This window comes from Moschus berezovskii, chromosome 6 (assembly GCF_049115385.1).
Source record: "Moschus berezovskii isolate FMDL1 chromosome 6, NW_MosBer_1.0, whole genome shotgun sequence".
Taxonomy (NCBI): domain Eukaryota; kingdom Metazoa; phylum Chordata; class Mammalia; order Artiodactyla; family Moschidae; genus Moschus; species Moschus berezovskii.
This window is the reverse complement of record NC_142465.1, coordinates 114,988,326-115,010,089: the sequence shown is the minus strand read 5'-3', so window position 1 is coordinate 115,010,089 and position 21,764 is coordinate 114,988,326. Positions and strand designations below refer to the sequence as shown.

At 39.3% G+C, this 21,764-nt stretch overlaps 1 protein-coding gene across 1 annotated transcript in view; it reads left to right on the top strand.

Annotated features, from left to right (window-relative positions):
• The window catches only part of ENTHD1 (ENTH domain containing 1), a 98,961-nt gene that overhangs the window by 48,046 nt on the left and 29,151 nt on the right, over positions 1 to 21,764 (top strand). Inside the window, exon 4 of the mRNA XM_055395397.2 lies at positions 11,910 to 12,033. Within this exon, the coding sequence (XP_055251372.1) occupies positions 11,910 to 12,033 (124 nt within the window). The remainder of the gene's footprint in view (positions 1 to 11,909; positions 12,034 to 21,764) is intronic.

Genomic DNA, 21,764 nt, shown 5'->3' with positions numbered 1-21,764 from the left:
TGATATTGTTGATTGCTTTGGCAGAATGAGGGGTACTTAAAAAATCTTTTAAAAACTTTTAATAGCAACTTCTTTAACTATTCTCTTTCTACAAATGCAAAAATGATCTAAAAGCAGTAAGTAAAATTCTGAACAGAATAGGGCTTTCAAAACCGAATAGTACTTTTGCCTCTGATACATTCAAACTAGGGAAAGCCTTTAAATTTATGACACTTAGACATGGATGAGTTCTGTCTCTGCATACTGTCCAGAATTTTTATTATTAAATTTGCTAATTAGTAAGGTTATTTGTAGCTTTTCACCAACTCAAAAGACCTTCCTCTTTTCCTACTTGAGAAGATCCAACAATGAGGTTATGATTTTTTTGGGTCTCAGTTGTTTCCATAGCAACAGTTAGGGATGCTATAAATTGGTTCACACAAAATTAAAGCTGACCAAAGCCTTCAGTGTAGTTCTGAGTTACTAAATCACTAGTGACAGAAGATAAATGTTTATTTCTTACTGCCTCTGTTTATTATTAAGTGAAGAGTAAACAATTTTTATTCTTGGGCCTGTTAGCATATCATTTATGATATTTGCAAAAATTTGAACATATCAAAGCTGTTAGAGAAATGAACATTATACTTATTCTAATTATGTTAATTCATCCTCCTTTTACCTCTTTTTTGCATTTTGCTTTGTGCTTAAAAGTCATTTGTTTCCATTTTTATATTTTTATTCTTTTTAAATTAGAAAATACTTAGAAAAGTTTAAGCAATATAAAAGGGTAAGAACTTATTTATCTTATGTTGTATTCTTGATGTAGAAATTAATCTTAATTTATTTAACCCATCCCTGTTGGTAATCATTTTGGGATTTTTTAATTTTTTGTCTATTAAAAGCAGTGTTGCAATAACAACCTTGTACGTACATTTTTATGATGCTGTCCCAAAAGTGAAATTGCTGAAAGATTATATTTACTTTTAGTTTTGGAAAGTACTGCCAAACTGTCCTCCCAAAAGTTGTACCACTTTATATCCACCAAAAGTGTATCCCCTCATCTTTGTATATACCGAGTATTATCAAATTTCTACATCTTTGTCAGTCTAAGAGGTAGAAAAATTTTGTTTAAACTTGTTTTATCTTAATTGTAAGTTTGAACAACTTACCACATGTTTACTGGGCTTTGTGTTTCTTTTTATTTATTTATTAATTCATGTCTTTTGCCCATTTTTCCACTTGGTTCCTATCTTTTCCTTTATAAGTTACTAGAGCTATTTGTTAAATATTTAGCCCATTATCTGGTCCTTTATCTAATCATTTTTAGTTTTCACTTGATTTTTTAAATTTTATTTATTTTTAATTGGAGGGTAATTGCTTTACAATGTTGTGTTGGCTTCTGCCATACATCAACATGAACCAGCCATAGGTAATACACATGTTCCCTACCTCTTGAACCTCCCTCCCACCTCCCACCCCATCCTACCCCTCTACGTTGTCACAGAGTACTGGATTTGAGCTCCCTGCATCATACAGCAAATTCCCACCAGCTCTCTATTTTACATATGGTAAAATATGGACCGTAAAGAAAGCTGAGCACCAATGAATTGATGCTTTTGAACTGTGATGTTGGAGAAGACTCTTTAAGAGTCCCTTGGACTGCAGGGAGATCCAACTAGTCCATCCTAAAGGAAATCAGTCCTGAATATGTTGGAAGGACTGATGCTGAAGTTGAAACACCAATACTTTGGCCACCTGATGTGAAGCACTGACTCCTTGGAAAAGACCCTGATGCTGGGAATGATGAAGGCAGGAGAAGAAGGGGACAACAGAGGATGAGATGGTTGGATGGCATCACCAACTCAATGGACATGAGTTTGAGTAAGCTCTGGGAGTTGGTGATGGACAGGGAGGCCTGGTGTGCTGCAGTCTACGGGGTCGCAGAGAGTCGGACACGACGGAGTGACTGAACTGAACTGGATGTATGTTTCAGTGCTTCTCTCCCAGTTCATCCCAACCTCTTCTTCTCATTGTGTCCACAAATTTGTTCACTATGCCTACATTTCCACTGCTGCCCTGCATATAGATTCATCAGTACCATTTTTCTAGATTCCATATATATGCGTTAATATACAATATTTGTTTTTTTCTTTCTGTCTTATTTCACTTTGTATAATAGGCTGTACGTTCATCCACCTCATTAGAACTGACTCAAAATGCATTCTTTCTTATGGCTGAGTAATATTTCATTGTATATATGTACAATTTCTTTATCCATTTATCTGTCAATGGAAATCTAGGCTGCTACCATGTTCTAGCTATTGTAAATAGTGCTGTGATGAGCATTGGGATATAAGTGTCTTTTTCAATTATTTTTTCCTCAGGGTATATGCCCAGTAGTGGAACTGCTGGGTCATATGGTAGTTTTATTCCTAGTTTTTTAAGGAATCTCCATACTGTTCTCCATAGTGGCTGTATCAGTTTACATTCCCACCAACAGAGCAAGAGGTTCCCTTTTCTCCACACCCGCTCCAGCATTTATTGTTTGTAGATTTTTTGATAATGACCCCTCTGACTGGTGTGAGGTGATACCTCCTTGTAGTTTTGATTTGCTTTTGTCTAATAATGAGTGATGTTGAGCATCTTTTCATGTGTTTATTGGCCATCTGTATATCTTCTTTGGAGAAATGTCTGTTTAGGTCTTTGCCCCTTTTTTCACTGGGCTGTTTGTTTTCCTAATGTTGAGCTGTATGAGCTGCTTATATTAATGTATTCTGTAGGTTAATCCTTTGTCGTTCATTTGATTTTTTACTTTATGGTTTTTTTTGCCTTTGTAAAAGAAAAACACATTATCCACCGCCCCCCACCACCCACCCCGCCCGTGTTTCGTCTTTACTGTCATACTGCTACCACATTCCACTTCTCACATCAGAGACATGGGTTTTCTATACTTCAGGCAATTCTCTGACACCAGCTGGATGTCCTAAAATTTAATTTATTTCTGATGCTTTCTCCTGGAGACAGCATCAGATCCCACAGGCTAAGGGCTCACTCAGTCCACAGCACTTCCTTCTCCCCACCTCTGCTTCAGATACCAATTGCAGGTCCCAGGTTGTCACCTATACTTTTGGCTGACCGCTATAAATCCATGTCCCAGTGACCCCTTCCTGAGGTTCGATCATTTGCTAAAACAGCTTTTAGCAGTATTTGCTTACATAGTCAGGGAAACAGTTACATTTACTGGTTTATTATATAATAAAGAATATATAAAGAACACAAATGAACAGGCAGATGAAGAAATATGTAAGCCTAGATTGAAAAATGCACCCAAAACCATTTTGTGTGCAGGAGCTTCTGTAGCCACGAAATTGGGTGTACCAACCTCCCAGCATGCAGTTGTGTTCACCAACCCAGAAGTTCTTTGTACTATGTACCTAAGATTTTTAAGTGGAGGTTTCATCATATAAGCATGATTGATCATTAATTGAATCTCCAACCCACCTCCCTTCTTGGAAGGTTAGGGCTGAAAATTTCAAGTTTCTTTTTTTTTTTTTTTTTTGAAAATTTCAAGTTTCTAACCATGGCTTGAGCTTTCTCATGGCCAGTACCCATCTTGAAGCCACGAGGAACCCACCAAGAGTCACTTCATTAGAACAAAGGATACTCCTATCACCCAGGAAATTCCGAGGTTTTGGGAGCTCTGTGCCAGGAACTATGGTTGGTGGTGGTGGTGGTGGTTGTTTAGTTGCTAAGTCATGTTTGACTCTGTGACCCCACAGACTATAGAGATATACAGGGAAATCTCTGTAACTTTCTCTCAACTTTGCTAAGAACCTAAAACTGATCTAAAAAATAGTCTCTTGAAATAAAAAGCTGGGGTGACATTTTATAAATTCTTAGACTAGAGAAAGTATTTCTAGAAATAACTTCATATCTAGATGCCATTAAATAGAGGAGAATTTGACTACATTAAAATGGGACTTCTATAAGACTGTGATATTGTGATCATAGTAAGAAATACACATTTGGTCTTTGTCTGTGGGTCGTGAACTTCCCAGGTGGTACACTGGTAAAGAATCCACGTGCCAGTGCAGATTTAGAGATGTGTTTGATCCTTGGCTCAGGAAGATCCTTTGGAGAAGGAAATAGCAACCCACTGCAGTATTCTTGCCTGGGAAATCCTATGAACTGCACCATGGCAGGCTCCTCTGTCTTCCACTATCTCTGAGTTTGCTCAAATTCATGTCCATGGAGTTGGCGATACTACCTAACCATCTCATCCTCTTTCACCCCCTTCTCTTGCCTTCAATCTTTCCCAGCATCAGGGTCTTTTCCAATGTCAGCTCTTTGCATCAGGTGGCCAAAGTACTGGAGCCTCAGCTTCAGCATCAATCCTTCCAATGAATATTCAGGACTGATTTCCTTTAGGATTGACAGCTTTGATCTCTTTTCTGTCCAAGGGACTCTAAAGAGTCTTCTCTAGCATCACAGTTCAAAAGTGTCAATTCTTGTGTGCTAAGCCTTCTTTATGGTCCAACTCTCACATCCATACTTGACTACTGGAAAAACTGTAGCTTCGACTATGCAGACCTTTGTTGGCTAAGTGATGTCTCTGCTTTTTAATACTGTGTCCGGGTTTGTCACAACTTCCCTTCCAAGGAGCAAGTGTCTTTTAATTTCACGGCTGCAGTCACCATCCACAGTGATTTTGGAGCCCAAGAAAATAAAATCTGTCACTGCTTTCACTTTTTCCTCTTCTATTTGCCATGAGGTGATGGGAACAGATGCCATGATTTTTGTTCTTTAATGTTGAGTTTCAAGCCAGCTTTTTCACTGTCCTCTTTCATCCTCATCAGGAGTGTCTTTAGTTCCTCTTCACTTTCTGCCTTTCAGTTCCGTTCAGTTCAGTCGCTCAGTCGTGTCCGACTCTCCGCGACCCCATGAATCACAGCACGCCAGGCCTCCCTGTCCATCACCAACTCCCGGAGTACACTCAAACTCATGTCCACAGAGTCGGTGATGCCATCCAGCCATCTCACTCTCGGTCGTCCCCTTCTCCTCCCGCCCCCAACCTTTCCCAGCATCAGAGTCTTTTCCAGTGAGTCAACTCGTCACATGAGGTGGCCAAAGTATTGCAGCTTCAGCTTTAGCATCAGTCCCTCCAATGAACATCCAGGATTGATCTCCTCTAGAATGGACTGGTTGGATCTCCTTGCAGTATAAGGGACTCTCAAGAGTCTTCTCCAACACCACAGTTCAAAAGCATCGATTCTTCGGCGATCAGCTTTCTTCACAGTCCAACTCTCACATCCATACATGACCACGGGAAAAACCATTGCCTTGACTAGACGGACCTTGGTTGGCAAAGTAATGTCTCTGCTTTTTAATATACTATCAAGGTTGGTCATAACTTTCCTTCCAAGGAGTAAACGTCTTTTAATTTCTGCCTTTAGAGTGATATTATCTGCATATCTGAGGTTGATTCCAGCTTATGATTCATCCAGTTTGGCATTTTGCATGATGTACCCTGAAGGCTGTTGAGAGTCCTTTGGACTGCAGGGAGATCAAACCAGTCAGTCCTAAAGGAAATCAACCCTGAATATTCATTGGAAGGACTGATGCTGAAGCTGAAGCTCCAATACTTTGGCCACTTGATATGAACATCTGACTCACTGGAAAAGACACTGATGCTGGAAAAGACTGAGGACAGGAGGAGAAGGGAGTGACAGAAGATGAGATGGTTAGATGACATCGCCAACTCCATGGACATGAATCTGAGCAAACTGGGGGAGACAGTGAAGGACAGGGGAGCCTGGCATGCTGCAGTCCATGGGGTCGCAAAGAGTTAGACATGATTTATCAACCGAACTCTCCATTAGAAAATAAATAAGCAGGGTGACAATATACAGCCTTGACCTACTCCTTTCCCAATTTTGAACTAGTTAGCTGTTCCATGTCCGGTTCTAACTGTTGCTTCTTGACCTGCATTCAGGTTTATGAGGAGACAATTATGATGGTCTGGTATTCCCATCTCAAAAAATTTCAACAGTTTGTTGTGATCCACATAGTCATAGGCTTTAGTGTAATCAATGAAGTAGAAGTAGATGATGTTTTTGGAATTCCCTTGCTTTCTCTATGATCCAGTGAATGTTGGCAATTTGATCACTGGTTCCTTTCCTCTTGGAAACACACGTTGTACATTTGGAAGTTCTGCTGAAGCCTAGCTCAAAGGATTTCAAGCATAGCCGTGCTGGCATGAAAGATGAACACAATTGTATGGTAGTTTGAACATTCTTTAGCATTGCCTTTCTTTGGGATTAGAGTGAAAACTGACCTTTTCCAGTCCTGTGGCTACTGCTGAGTTCTCCAAATTTGCTGGTATATTGATTGGAACACTTTAACAGCACTATCTTTTAGGATTTGAAATAGCTCAGCTGGAATTCCATCACTCCACTAGCTTTGATCCTTCCTAAGGCCCACTTGACTTCACACTCCCAGATGTCTGGCTCCAGGTGAGTGACCACACCATTGTGGTCATCCGGGTCATTAAGACCTTTTTGGTATAGTTCTTCGGTGTATTCTTGCCACATCTTCTTAATCTCTTTTGCTTCTGTTAGGTCCTTGCCATTTCTGTCCTCTATTGTGCCCATTCTTGCATGACATGTTCCCTTGACACCTCCAAATTTCTTAAAGAGATCTCTAGTCTTTCCCATTCTATTGTTTTCTTCTATTTCTTTGCATTGTTCATTGAAAAAGGCCTTCTAATCTCTCCTTTCTATTATCTGGAACTCTGTATCCAGTTGGGTATATCTTTCCCTTTCTCTCTTGCCTTTCGCTTCTCTTCCTCAGCTATTTGTAAAGCCTCCTCAGACAACCACTTTGCCTTTACTGCTTGGCAATAAAAAGGAACAAGTTATTGATGCATGCAACAACTTGGATGACTCTCTGGGAATTATGCCAGGTGAAAAAAACCAATCTCCAAAGGTTACATCCTGTATGATTCCATTTATAAAACATTCTTCAAATGTCAAAATTACAGAAATGAAGAACACACTAGTAGTTGTTGGGAGCAGGGCATGGTAATAAAAAAAAGCATCAGGAAGGAGACTTATGGTGATGGAAATGTTGTATATTTTGACCATAACAATGTCAGTATCCTGAATATGATTTTGTTCTATAATTTCACACAGTGTTACTTATAGGGGAAACTGTATAAAGGACACACAGATCTGTGTTATTTCTTACAACTGAACGTGAATCTACAATGATTTCAGAATATTGATGAATTATAAAAAGTGGCAGATCACCTGGAAAATGGTTTGACAGTTTCTAAAGATGTTAAAAATAAATCTATTCTATGACCGAGCCATTCTCTTCCTGAGTAGATATCCAGGAGTAATGAATACAGTTGTCCACAAAAAGATTTGTGCAAGAATGTTCATAGAGCTTTATTCATAATAGCTGAAATGTGGAAACAACCAAAATGTCCATGTTCGGGAGAACAGATAAACAAATTGTGGTATTTTCATACAGTGGAATACTTCTTACAAAAAAAAGTACCAATACACCCAAAACATGAATGAATCTCACAAATACTATGTTAAGCAGTGGGAATCAGATACAAAAGAATACATAACGTATGGCTACATTTATATGAAGTTCAAGAACAGGCAAACATTGATGGTGATAGAAGGTATAATACTCTTTACTGGTGGTGAGAGGATGGTATCAATTGGAAAGGAGCTTGAGGGAACTTTCTGGAGTGAAGGAAATGTGGTTACATAAGTATACACATAAGTATATACATTTTGGAGAAGGCAATGGCAACCCACTCCAGTACTCTTGCCTGGAAAATCCTATGGACGGAGGAGCCTGGTAGGCTGCAGTCCATGGGGTTGTGAAGAGTCAGACATGACTGAGCGACTTCACTTCACAAGTATACACATAATATTAAAAGTTATTGAACTTTACACTTAAGGTTTTGCATTTTACTATTTGTTAATTATGCCTCAGTAATTACTGAAAAAAACATTTTCCCCTATTTATGGGGGAAGAAAGACAAGTCATCCAATCCCACTGTGAAGACTTTGGATCCTTCTCCAGACAAGCTGTAGAAAAACCTATTTATGACAGTTATGTTAAATTGAAAGTCTGAACAGTTTATCATTATTGATGACATTGAGTTATTGTGAAGTTCTTCAGTTCAGTTCAGTTGCTCAGCCGTATTTAACTCTTTGCAACCCCATGGACTGCAACACATCAGGCCTCCCTGTCCATCACCAACTCCCGGAGTTTATTCAAACTCATGTCCATTGAGTTGGTGATGCCATCCAACCATTTGATCCTTTGTCATGCCCTTCTCCTCCTGCCTTCAATCTTTCCCAGCATCAGGGTCTTTTCAAATGAGTCAGTTCTTCACATCAGGTGGTCAAAGTATTGGAATTTCAGCTTCAACATCAGTCCTTCCAATGAATATTCAGGACTGATTTCCTTTAGGACAACTGGTTGGATCTCCTTGCAGTCCAAGGGACTCTCAAGAGTCTTCTCCAACACCACGGTTCAAAAGCATCAATTCGTCTGTGCTCAGTTTTCTTTATAGTCCAGCTCTCACATCCATACATGTCTACTGGAAAAACCATAGCTTTAACTAGATGGACGTTTGTTGGCAAAGTAATGTCTCTGCTTTTTAATATGCTGTCTAGGTTGGTCATAGCTTTTCTTCTAAGGAGCAAGCGTCTTTTAATTTCATGGCTGCAGTCACCATCTGCAGTGATTTTGGAGCCCCCCCAAAATAAAGTCTCTCACTGTTTCTACTGTTTCCCCACCTATTTACCTTGAAGTGATGGGACCAGATGCTATGATCTTAGTTTTCTGAATGTTGAGTTTTAAGCCAGCTTTTTCACTCTCCTCTTCCACTTTCATCAAGAGGCCCTTTAGTCCTTTGCTTTCTGCCATAAGGGTGGTGTCATCTGCATATCTGAGGTTATTAACATTTCTGCCTGCAGTCTTGATTCCAGCTTGTGCTTCATCCAGCCCAGTGTTTCTCATGATGTACTCTGCATATAAGTTAAATAAGCAGGGTGACAATATACAGCCTTGACGTACTCCTTTCCCGATTTGGAATCAGTCTGTTGTTCCATGTCCAGTTCTAACTGTTGCTTCCTGACCTGCATACAGATTTCTCAGGAGGCAGGTCAGGTGGTCTGGTATTCCCATCTCTCTCAGAATTTTCCACAGTTTGTTGTGATCCACACAGTCAAAGGCTTTGGCATAGTCAATAAAGCAGAAGTAGATGTTTTTCTGGGACTCTCTTGCTTTTTCAGTGATCCAGTGGATGTTGGCAATTTGATCTCTGGTTCCTCTGCCTTTTTTAAATCCAGCTTGAACACCTGAAAGTTCATGGTTCATATACTGCTGAAGCCTGACTTGGAGAATTTTGAGCATTACTTTACTAGCATGTGAGATGAGTGCAATTGTGCAGTAGCTTTGCATTGAGCATTCTTTGCCATTGCCTTTCTTAGAGATTGGAATGAAAACTGACCTTTTCCAGTCCTGTGGCCACTGCTGAATTTTCCAAATTTGCTGACATATTGAGTGCAGCACTTTCACAGCATTATCTTTTATAGGTGTAAACACAATTATTATTGTTAGAGTTCTTATCATTTGAGATACATATTAAAATAAGTGCTATATAAGATTTGCTTCAAAATAAAATAGATGGGAAGTGGTAAAGATACAAATGAAGCAAGACTGGTTGAGTTGATTGTTATTTAACCTACTCGACTGGATTATTGTCTGCTTTCTTTACTCCATGATAAAAAGTTTAAAATTTTAAATATGGATAAAAGACACACACAGGTAGCTTTGTTACTACCAATAAAACAGAATGGGCCTCTGAGATAGTAAGTTCTAAGGATGCTCAAGAAGTGGTAGGGGAAGTTAATGCTGTCAAAGAAATCATTGCTTATCTGCACTAGGTATTTTTAGCAAAGAGTGACTTTTTTTTATACTTAGAAGGTATAGATTGTTTTTTTACTTATTTATTTATATTAATTGGAGTATAGTTGATTTAAAATATTTTGTTAATTTTGGATGTACAGCATAGCAATTCAGTATTTTTACAGATACACTGCATTAAAAGTTATTACAAGATAATGGCTATAATTCCCTGTGCTATTACAATATATCCTTGTTGCTTGTCTGTTTTATACATGGTGGTTGGTATCTCTTAATCCCATACTCCTAATATGCCCCTCCACCTTGCCTCTTCTCTTGGTAACCATTAGTTGTTTTTCATATATGTGAGTTTGTTTTGCATATACATTTATTTGCATTATTTTTATATTTCACATGTAAGTGATGTCGAACAATATTTCTCTTTCTCTGTCTGACATTTCACTAAGCAAAAATATCCCTACTCATTTTTTTCTGTTTTTTTTAAATAGAACCCTCTTTGGTCCTCCCTTATGCATACAGACTGTCGTTTGACCAAAGGTTGGCAAAAACCACAAGCCCTGGGCCAATTCTGGCTTGTAACCTGTTTTTGTAAATAAAGTTTTATTGGACCACAGCCAAAATCACTTGTTTATGTATTGCCTGTGGCTGCTTTCTTACTATAGTAGAGCCAAGTTGGTTGCAACAGAAATCCTATGACTTATAAAGACTAAAATACTGACTCTCTGGCTCTTTACAGAGAAGTTTACAAACCCCTACCTTATACAATCAAGATGTTCCTTCAAACATGCTGTTCTCTTCCTAAGAAACATTCTTCCCCTGAGATACCTGAAAAGTGCAATTCTTAATACCATATGCTCCCTTGAGAAATTATTTTTAAGTTTTAATAGGTTCGCAAGATATAATAGTCCTTAGATTGCCGGGAGAAATATCAATAACCTCAGATATGCAGATGACACCACCCTTATGGCAGAAAGTGAAGAGGAACTCAAAAGCCTCTTGATGAAAGTGAAAGAGGAGAGTGAAAAGGTTGGCTTGAAGCTCAGCAGGCAGAAAACGAATATCATGGCATCTGGTCCCATCACTTCATGGGAAATAGATGGGGAAACAGTGGAAACCGTGTCAGACTTTAATTTTTTGGGCTCCAAAATCACTGCGGATGCTGATTGCAGCCATGAAATTAAAAGACGCTTACTCCTTGGAAGGAAAGTTATGACCAGCCTAGATAGCATATTAAAAAGCAGAGACATTACTTTGCCAACCAAGGTCCGTCTAGTCAAGGCTATGGTTTTTCCTGTGGTCATGTATGGATGTGAGAGTTGGACTGTGAAGAAAGCTGAGCGCTGAAGAATTGATGCTTTTGAACTGTGGTGCTGGAGAAGACTCTTGAGAGTCCCTTGGACTGCAAGGAGATCCAGCCAGTCCATTCTGGAGGAGATCAGTCCTGGGTGTTCATTGGAAGGACTTATGCTAAAGCTGAAACTCCAATACTTTGGCCACCTCATGCGACAAGTTGACTCACTGGAAAAGACTCTGATGCTGGGAGCGATTGGGGGTGGGAGGAGACAGGGACGACAGAGAATGAGATGGCTGGATGGCATCACCCACTCGATGGACATGAGTTTGAGTGAACTCCGGGAGTTGGTGATGGACAGGGAGGCCTTTCGTGTTGTGGTTCATGGGGTCGCTAAGAGTCGGACATGACTGAGCGACTGAACTGAACTGAACTGAATATTCTCTTGGTCCATCCACATTGCTGCAGGGAAAGGGGATGCTTAAGGGTAGAAAACTACACAGCACTCAGTGGACACCCAAGTGTAGATAACTTCTGTGCTAATTTTTTCAATCCAAGTGTATGATGATGTTAGCACAAATAGACACAGTGTGTCTCCATAAATTGTCCATTTGCTGTAACAAATTGAAGCAGTGGGATTAATTTTTTTTCTACTTTCATGTGCTTTTTTGCTTTCCATAAGGACCTGATGTTATTTTGTGAGGATGATCCAAAGCCAGTTTTGCCGATAATTCCTACTTCCATTACCTCATCAACGGCGTGGTTGTCAGAAGGGCAAACAGATGTCTATAATCTCTGGGATACAGGTAAATTAAAGAATAAAAATTGTACTCAGAAACGTGAATAAGAAACACTGGACAGGTATTGTTTTTCATCCGATTTTATTTTGTGAAATATAGCAACAGTGGCTTTAACTTTGGTCCTGAAGGAAAAGATTAACATGGATAAATTCAACCCACACAGGGTCCAAGAATCTTGTTTAACTACTTGTTTCAGTGTTTTTATCTATTTTGCTTTATTCGTTTTCATTGTTTCATTTCAAAAATTATTAACTACAAATGTTAAATCTTTTATATTCGTAAATATTTTTTCTTTAAAGCAGAAAGTTCGTTTTAGCTCATTTTCTTGTTTGTATTAATATTCCCTTTGATGAAGAGCTTATAATTTTCAGAAGCAAGCATTAGATGAAAATGTGAGAAAGTATGAAGCATGGTGTACCACAGATTGGTTAATCATCTCTTGAGTAATTAATACTAGAGAATGGCACAGCATACTACTGGCCTCCAATAAATTACACTATTGAATTCCAGCCAGGCTCTACTGCTACTTAAGATCTGATTGTTCCTCTGTCGAGCCACTCCAGCCTATCTGTTCTCCATGAACTCAGTTTCCAATACATTCTTCCCTTGATTTTCTCAGAAAAAAAGGATAGAAGATCTGCGAAGATGAACAAAATGTTCTGAGTAGTTTTTATCCACTCATCTATCTTTGCTTTTATTTTCATCCAAGCATCCTTTTCATTTTCACAGAGTTGGCCCCTTACATTCTGAGTTTCATCTTCTCCCTCATCTTTGGACCATGCACCTTAGTTTCCCATTATATAGAGTCCCAATAACCAAAATATTAAAACTGAAGTTTATTAGTATAGTTTTACTGTAAAAGTTCACTTGTATATAGTTTTCTTATAAAGCCAGTTCTGTGACTGATGAGGATATTTTAATCAACCCAGAAACAAGAAATTGTGGGTTATGGTGATATTTGTAGTATAAGGTTGGCGTTATTCACATAAATAATTGATTATAAGTGGTAACAATTTTTTAGACAGCTTTCTTTTATTCTTAGAATACACTTTATGTAAATTGATCCAGATCCAGATATTTGAAAGAAAAAGTAAGGAAAATGTTTTTGTGTCTTAATATCCCCTAACGTTTCCATACCCTAATATTTTTAATAGACTTTTTTAAGAGCAGTTTTGGGTTCACAGCAAAATTGAGGGAAGGTACCAAGATTTCCCCATATACCCTTCTTCCCCAAAGAAGCGCAACATTCTGCACTATCAGCATCCCACACCAGAGTGGTACGTTTGTTGCAAACAGTGAACCTACAGTAACACTTCTTTTTAATCATCCAAAGACCATACTTTTTGTTGGCGTTCACTCTCCGTGGTGCACAGAGTTTTGACAGATGTATACGACATGTAGCCACCATTATAGCATCGTGCAGAGTACATCTCTGCCCTAAAAATCATGCTCTGTCTGTTCCTTCCTCCCTCCTAACCCCTGAAAACCACTGACATTTTAAATATCTTCAGAGTTTTGCCTTTTTCCAGAAAGTCATAAAGTTAGAATCATGTAGTGTGTAACCTTTTCAGATGGCTTATTTCACTTAGTAATGTTCATTTAAGGTTCCTCCATGTCTTTTCATGGCTTAATAGTACATTTTTTTTATTAGTGCTGAGTAAGATATACGAGGGAATTTACCCATTCACCTACTGAAGAACATCTTGATTGTGTCCAAGTTTTGGCAATTTTAGCTAAAGCTGCTGTAAATACTCCTGTGCAGGTTTCTGTGTGACGGGCTTCTCTCTGCCAGCATTTTAATACAAGGGAGTTGAGTATAAATGAGCATCAGAAGCAACCCTTAAGAGCAAAAAGTCACAAAGCATGTCGCTTGAGAGATGATTCTACCCTTTTACTTGTTTAGGACTCATCTTAATTGGAGGAGCTTTTCCGAGTGTTTTAAAAGATTTTTTTTTATGTGAGCCATCTTTAAAATCTTTATTGAATTTCTGTTTTGAGTCTTTTCTCCAGTCTTCCCTTCATACTGATCTCAGAAATAGCTTGCAAATGCAGATCTTAGCATTTCATTTTTTTCCAGCTTAAAACCTTTCAACAGTTCTCTACTGCCAGTAAGTCTGTTTTTTGGTTTTTTTTTTACTGTCATGTAAGACTTTTCATAGTCTGGTTCCAGCCAACCTTTATGGCCTCATCACCAATACTGCCAGTATTCACAATACTTTGTGACATTCTATTACTTTCTCCTTAGAATGTCTTTGTTCCAGTTACTTCAGCTGTGTAACACATTGCTCTAAAACTTTTGTGGCATAAAATAGCCATTCATTCTGCTCACCGATTCTCTGGGTCGGGAATTAGGACAGGGCACAGTGGGGGCGACTTGTCTCTTCTCCATGATGTACGTCTGGGCCTCAGGTCGAGAACACAAAGGCTGGGGACAGGAATCATCTGATGACTCATCCACTTAGTGTCTGATAGTTGATGCTTGCTGTGTCAGCTGGGAGCCTCACTTTCTCTCCACATGAGTCTCCTTATGTGGTTTCTCCCCATAGGCTAGTTTGGGCATCCCTGTAGCATGGTGGCTGGGTTCCAAGGTTCAACATCCTGTGAAGGAAACAACCAAGCAGAAGCTGAATAATTTCAAAAGCCATGCTAGGATACTTCCCCACCCCCATTCAGTTTATCAAGGCATTTGAAATGTCTTGCTAAAGTTCAAGGGGAGGGTACGAAGATTCATACCTCTCAATGGACAAGTGTCAATGTCATATTGAAAAAAAAAGCACATGGAGTGGGAAGTGTATTAGCACAGTCGTCTTTGGAGTATACAGTCTGCCACAATTCTCCACCAAATAATGAATGCTTAACAAAATCCTATTCAAACAGCAAGGCCTGGCTCGTTTGGCAGAAACAAACACATTTCTGTAAAGCATTTATCTTGCAATTAAAAAATAAATTAATTAAAAAAACCCAGCAAGACCCAGCTCAGATGTCACTATTGCTATAAAATCTTTCTGCACGCTAGTTTCTCCTTTCAGTGTGTTCCCACAGGACTTTGCCCATACCCCCAAAACAGAATTTATATGGACAGAGGAACCTTGTGGGCTACAGTCCATGGGGTCGCAAGAGTCAGACATGACTGAGTGACTTTCACATCATAATTATTTATTTAATAAGTTTTATTTTTATATTACATAAATGATAAGTGAATATATTCTGATTTTTAAAATTCAAACCATGTAGATAGAACTAAACTCTCCCTTCCATGTTTTGGCTATTGTAAACAGTGTTGCAGTGAACATTGGGGTGCATGTATCCTTTCGGACCATGTTTTTCTCCAGGTATATCCCCAGGAGTAGGATTGCAGGGTCATATGGTAGCTCTATTTTTAGTTTTTTAAGGAACCTCTGCACTGTTCTCCATAGTGGCTATACCAGTTTTACATTCCCACCAACAGTGTAGGAGGGTTCCCTTCGCTCCACATCCTCTCCAGCATACATTGTTTGTGGATCTTTTGTTTATTCTTTTATTTATTTTTGTTTGTGGATTTTTTGATGATAGTCATTTTGACTGGTGTGAGGTGATACTCGTAGTTTTGATTTGCATTTCTCTAATAATTGGGAATATTGAACATCTTTTCTTGTGCCTCTCAGGCCATGTGTATGTCTTCTTTGAAGAAATATCTATGTAGGTATTCTGCTCATTTTTTGATTGAGTTCTTTGTTTTGATGATGTTATGCCTCATGAACTATAAATTTCGGAGATTAATCCTGTCAATCACATCATTGCAAATATTTTCTTCCAATCTATGGATTGTATTTTCATTTTATTTATTGTTTCCTTTACTGTGCAAAAACTTTTGAGTTTAAGTAGGTCCCATTTTTTTGTTTTATCTTCATTGTTCTTGGAGTCAGAGCAAAACAGATACTGCTGCGATTTATGTCAAAGAGTGTTCTGCCTACGTTTTCCTCTCGGAGTTTTCTTGTGTCCCACTTTAATCCATTTTGAGTTTATTTTTGTGTGTGGTGTTAAAAAATGATCTAAATACATTTTTTTTTACATGTAGCTGTCCAGTTTTCCTAGCCCTATTTTTGTTGAACAGACTGTCTTCCCAACACTATGTAGTCTTGCTTCTTTTGTCATAAGTTAATTGACCGTAAGTGCCTGGGTTTATTTCTGGGCTTTCTATCCTTTCCATTGATCTGTATGCCTGTTTTTGGGTCAGTACTACACTGTTTTGATGACTATAGCTTTGTAATATACTCTGCAGTCAGGCAGTAGGATTCCTGCAGCTCCCTTCATCTTTCCTAAGATTGGTTACTCAGAGTCTTTTGTGTTTTCAAAAAACAAACAGAAAAATTTTGCTCTAGTTCTGTGAAAAGTGCCATCAGCAATTTGATAAGGATTGCATTGAATCTGTAGATTTCTTTGGGTAGTATGGTCATTTTAACTATTGATTCTTCCAATCCAAGAACACAGTATATCTTTCCATTTGTTTGTGTCATCTTCAGTTTCTTTCATCAGTGTCTTATAGTTTTTGGAGTACAGGTCTTTTGCCTCCTTAGGTAGAGTTATTCCTAGGTATTTTGTTCTTTTTGATGCAATGGTAAATGAGATTGTTTGCTTAATTTCTCTTTCTGATATTTTAGAAAGTGTACAATTAGCGTATGTTGCTAGTATATAGAAATGCAACAGATTTCTGTATATTAATTTTGTATCCTGCAATTTTATCAAATTCATTAATGAGCCCTGGTAATTTTCTGGTAGCAGAAGTTCTTAATTTTAATGAGGTAGAATTTCATTCTTTACGATTTGTACTTTTTTGTATCTTGTGATCTAAAAAAAATTCTTTCTTGTCTCAAGACCATAAAGGTTAAGATGTTTATAATTTTGCTTTCCACAATTAAGCTCTTAATGCGGCTGGGATTGGATTTTGTGTATGGTTGAAGCAGGAGTCCATTTTTACTTCTAAATGGATTACCAGCTGTCCCAGCATCAATTATTGAAATGTCTGTCCTTTCCCTGATGAACTGAAGTACCATCTATAGCCTAAAGCAAGTTTACACATATGCATGGATTTTTATTTCTCAACTGTCTGTTCCACAAGTTCTGTTCTATTTCACAAGTCATTTGGCTATCCCAGAACCAACAACTACTTTTGATTACTCTACCTTTGTAATAATTCTTGATGACTTTTCCTTTATCAGGAAGTCATTGTTTCTTTTCCTTTTTTCTAATTTTTTGACCCTTTGCTTGCTTTCCCGCATAAAAGCTTGTCATATTCCTTGAAAAAACCTCTTCAGTTCAGTTCAGTCGCTCAGTCGTGTCCGACTCTCCGCGACCCCATGAATCACAGCACGCCAGGCCTCCCTGTCCATCACCAACTCCCGGAGTACACTCAAACTCATGTCCACAGAGTCGGTGATGCCATCCAGCCATCTCATTCTCCGTCGTCCCCTTCTCCTCCCGCCCCCAACCTTTCCCAGCATCAGAGTCTTTTCCAGTTAGAGTTTTTTATTGGATTGCCAATCTTTAAATCAATTTGGAGACGTGACCTCTTTACAATATCAAATTATTCTGTTTATTTAAGTCTTCTTCACTGAGTTGGCTTCCTTGATAGCTCAGTTGGTAGAGAATCTGCCTGCAATGCAGGAGACTCTGGTTTGATTCTTAGGTCAGGAAGATCCCCTGGAGAAGGGATACGCTACCCACTCCAGTATTCCTGGGCTTCCCTTGTGGCTTAGCTGGTAAAGAATCCTCCTGCAATGCAGGAGAACTGGATTTGATCCCTGGGTTGGAAAGATCCCCTGGAGAAGGGAAAAGCTACCCACTCCAGTATTCTGGCCTGGAGAATTCCATGGACTGTATAGTCCACGGGGTCACAAAGAGTCAGACACGACTGAGCAACTTTCACTTTACTGTGTTATATTTTATAGCTTTTCCCCATACAAGTCTTATGTATCTTTTGTTAGATTTAGTCCTGTGTACTTATTTATTTTTTGTTGCTACTGTAAAAGATATAATTTTATAAATTGCATACAGTTTGTTGATGATGAAAATGAATAGAACTAATATTTGTATATTGATTTTATAGCCAGTAACCTTGCTCAACTAATTCTTACCAATTTTCCTGTAGATTCTTCTCGGTTTATTGTGTTGAAAATCATCACTTGTGAATGATGGCAGATTTATTTCACACTTGTAAACTGTACCTTGTATTTCATTTTCTTACCTCACCTTGCTAGGCAGAACCATTCTATTCAGTACTGAATAGAAACTGTGATTGTGGTCTTCCTAGATTCAGTCTGTATCTTAAAGAAAATTATTTCAACATTTTGCCATTAAGATGAGTTTACTATATGTCTTTTGCAGATCTCTATTCCTAATTTGTCAACAGTTTTATTATCAATATGTGTTGCTGCTGCTGCTGCTGCTAAGTCACTTCAGTCGTGTCCAACTCTGTGTGACCCCATAGACGGCAGCCCATCAGGCTCCCCCGTCCCTGGGATTCTCCAGGCAAGAACACTGGAGTGGGTTGCCATTTCCTTCTCCAATGTGTGAAAGTGAAAAGGGAAAGTGAAGTCATGCCTGACTTGTAGCGACCCCATGGACTGCAGCCTACCAGGCTCCTCCGTCCATGGGATTTTCTAGGCAAGAGTACTGGAGTGGCTTGCCATTGCAATTTTTAGTATCTATATTGATGGTTATAGGTTTTTCTCCCTTAAGCTGTTAATTTGGTAAGTTAGCTGATTTCCAAATGTTGAAACAACCTTGAATTTCTGTAATACACTCAATTTGGTGGTGATATATTATCTTTTATATATCTTGCTGGGTTTGGTTTGCTAATGTTTTATTTAGGAGTTTTGCATTTGTATCCATGAGTGAAATTAACCAAGACTGTCTTTTCTCATATTTTCTTTGTTATGTTTTGATACTGAGATGTTGCCAGACTCATAAAAAGATTTGGAAAGTATTTGCTCTTTGTTTATATGCTGGAATAACTTGTGTAGGGTTGTTTGTGAGATGATATGAAAGTAGATAAAGTATTCTGTACCTTCAATAATGGTGCTAGCAGAAGGACTGCAGGCAGGGAAGGCAAATGGCTACCCAGAATACATCTGTCTCCTCATGAAGGCAAAGCACTGCCCCCTTTATAATGAGTAGGGCCAATATAATCAACCTGACACCAGGTAATTGGCTGCTTTTCCTGGAAAATGGTGCCATGCTAGGGATATATCATTAACTTCTACTCTTAACAGGTTGGGCATTCAGCAACTATGGTAGCCAGGTCGCCTTGGTGCCAGAAAGCTCATGTTGTTGAACCCATGCGTAGTCTCCACCCCTACCACACGGCCAAAGTCCACTGCATGGCCACTAGAGTGACTAAGGAAAAAGGATGGTTGATGTCCATTAAACAGTGTCTTGCCCATCTGAGTTTTGAGAGCCTCTTCTGCAGTGAATGTCCTCTGGCAGGCACTTCTGTGGGACATGAATGTCTTCACACGGTGTGCACATACACCCTGAAGACACGCGTTGGTCTCTAATCTTCCAATCTTTTTCTTTCCAGGTCCCTGATAGCCCCCATCGACCATGAATTGCTTCTTGCCTTCCATGTGAAGTGTGCGTCTATTTGCAATTTTGTCTTCTGGAGGATGTTCCTGCTCTTTCAGGGCACTTGTGAGTGAGGCTTTGATTTAGCAGTAAACTGCTGCTGGCTACTCCTGGCATTCCTGAGATTCATCTGTAAACCAGACCTATACTCTTCTCTCTTTGGCAGTTCCACGTGGTCAGAGGTGGAAGTCGAGGTGGGGAGTAGTAAATAAGGGAGCAGATTTCGTGGAGTCTGAGCCATTTGTTTGTATAGTTTCCACAGGCCTTCTGGCTCGGTTTGGACTCATCTATTCCATTTGATGTTACAATAGAATGCTGTTGTGCATGTCCCAATTCTTTGTCCTCTAGACCAGATAACACCCGTTACATGATGGGCACATAGTTGTTTGGTGTCCTGAAGTGTAGGTAAAAGAAGACATGGCTTTACTCCTGAGTCCTAGAGGTCAGCTTTGCGATTTTCCTATTGGGGCTCACGAGATGCTTTGCTTATCATCTTTCTCTGCATCAGGCACTTGCATTGGTTCAAGGATATATGGTCCAGCTGTCTGAGAAGCTTATGCAGTGGCCTTGGCCTGTGGCAGAGCCTTTTCTTGCTTTGATCCTTACTAAAAAATGGCAGTAAATGGTCAGAGCAGCACACCCAAATGTGGTATATATTGCCTCTGAAATTCCAAGACACCTGTTTTACTGTGATTTATTTCTTTGTGTTGGATAATTCAAGGGGCAGCAACTTACCTCTCACTGCTTTTTTTTCTCCAGCTGCATCTGGGGTTGCAGCATGTGGGCTCTTAGTGGGATCTAGTTCCCTGAGCAGAGATGGAACCTGGGTCCCCTGCATTGGGAGCACGGAGTCTTAATCACTGGGCCACCAGGGAAGTCCCAACGACTTGTCTCTCACTTTAGAGAGGATATGTTAAGATGAAACAGACCACTGAATACTCTAAAAACTCCACAAATGTTGCAACCCTAGAGCATTCTGAGGATTTATCTCCTACGTCTGCATGCATGAAGTGCTAAGAGGGCTTGTTTCTTCCTGCTTATTAAGTCCAGTTAGCATTGTATCATCAACGTAAAGGACCAGTGTGATGTTCTGTGGGGTATCAAGGAAATCCAGGTCTGTCTGGTCTCTGATGAAAGAGATTGAAGCAAGACAGTAAAGGTATACTCTGTCTCTGCCACATGAAGACCAATTCTCATTATTAATAGAGGTTTTGAAAGAAACATTTCTAGGCCAATAACTGGACGTAAGATTCAAGGGGCTGTGTTGACTTGCTTTAGGAAAGATACCACAGCTGGGATTACAAATATAATTGGCATCACAACTTGATTATATTTGCAATAATCTCTAGTCATTCTCTACAAACCATCTGGCTTTTCACCACCCCTATAACTTTTAAGTCTTTGATGGTAGCGCTAATGTCTGCTGTTTCCCAAAAAATATTTTTTGGAGTGAGGAGGTATAATTAATTATTGAGGTTTCTGTGTGGCCCATCTAACTGTGATAGCCTGAACTCCACGGGCTGTGAAACTAAAGTGGGGATTCTGCCAGTTACTAAGTGTATCTATTCCCATTATATATTCTGAGAGCATGGAAATACTGGAGGTAGGGCTGAGGTTTTACGGGACCCGTTGTGAGCTGGAGCCTAGGTGGAGACTTCATGTGTCAGCTCATTTCCATAAATCCCTACTTAGTAGAGCATAATGGCATTGTTGGATCTCCAGAGATTAGTGTCAGTTAAAAGCCAGTATCTAACAAGACTGGGGAGTTCTGTGTGTTTCCCTTTCCAAGGAGAGTCACTATTGTGACTCTAAGGAAGGTTTAGGAGATTTACCATATATACCTGAGGTGGGCGTTTCGGGATTCTTTCTCAAGGGGATGTGACCTTCCCCTCAAGCAGGAGATTCTGGCTTTGTGAAGTGGCTTCAGTTTAGGAATTGAGTAAAAGGCCATGACTTCTCCCGTAATGACACTAACTAGGTTTTCCATCTATATATGTAGAGCAGCGTCTGCAATGTGGGAGACCTCTATTCGATCCCTGGATTGGGAAGATCTCCTGGAGAAGAGAAAGGCTACCCACTCCAGTATTCTGGCCTGGAGAATTCCATGGACTATATAATTCTTGGAGTCGCACAGG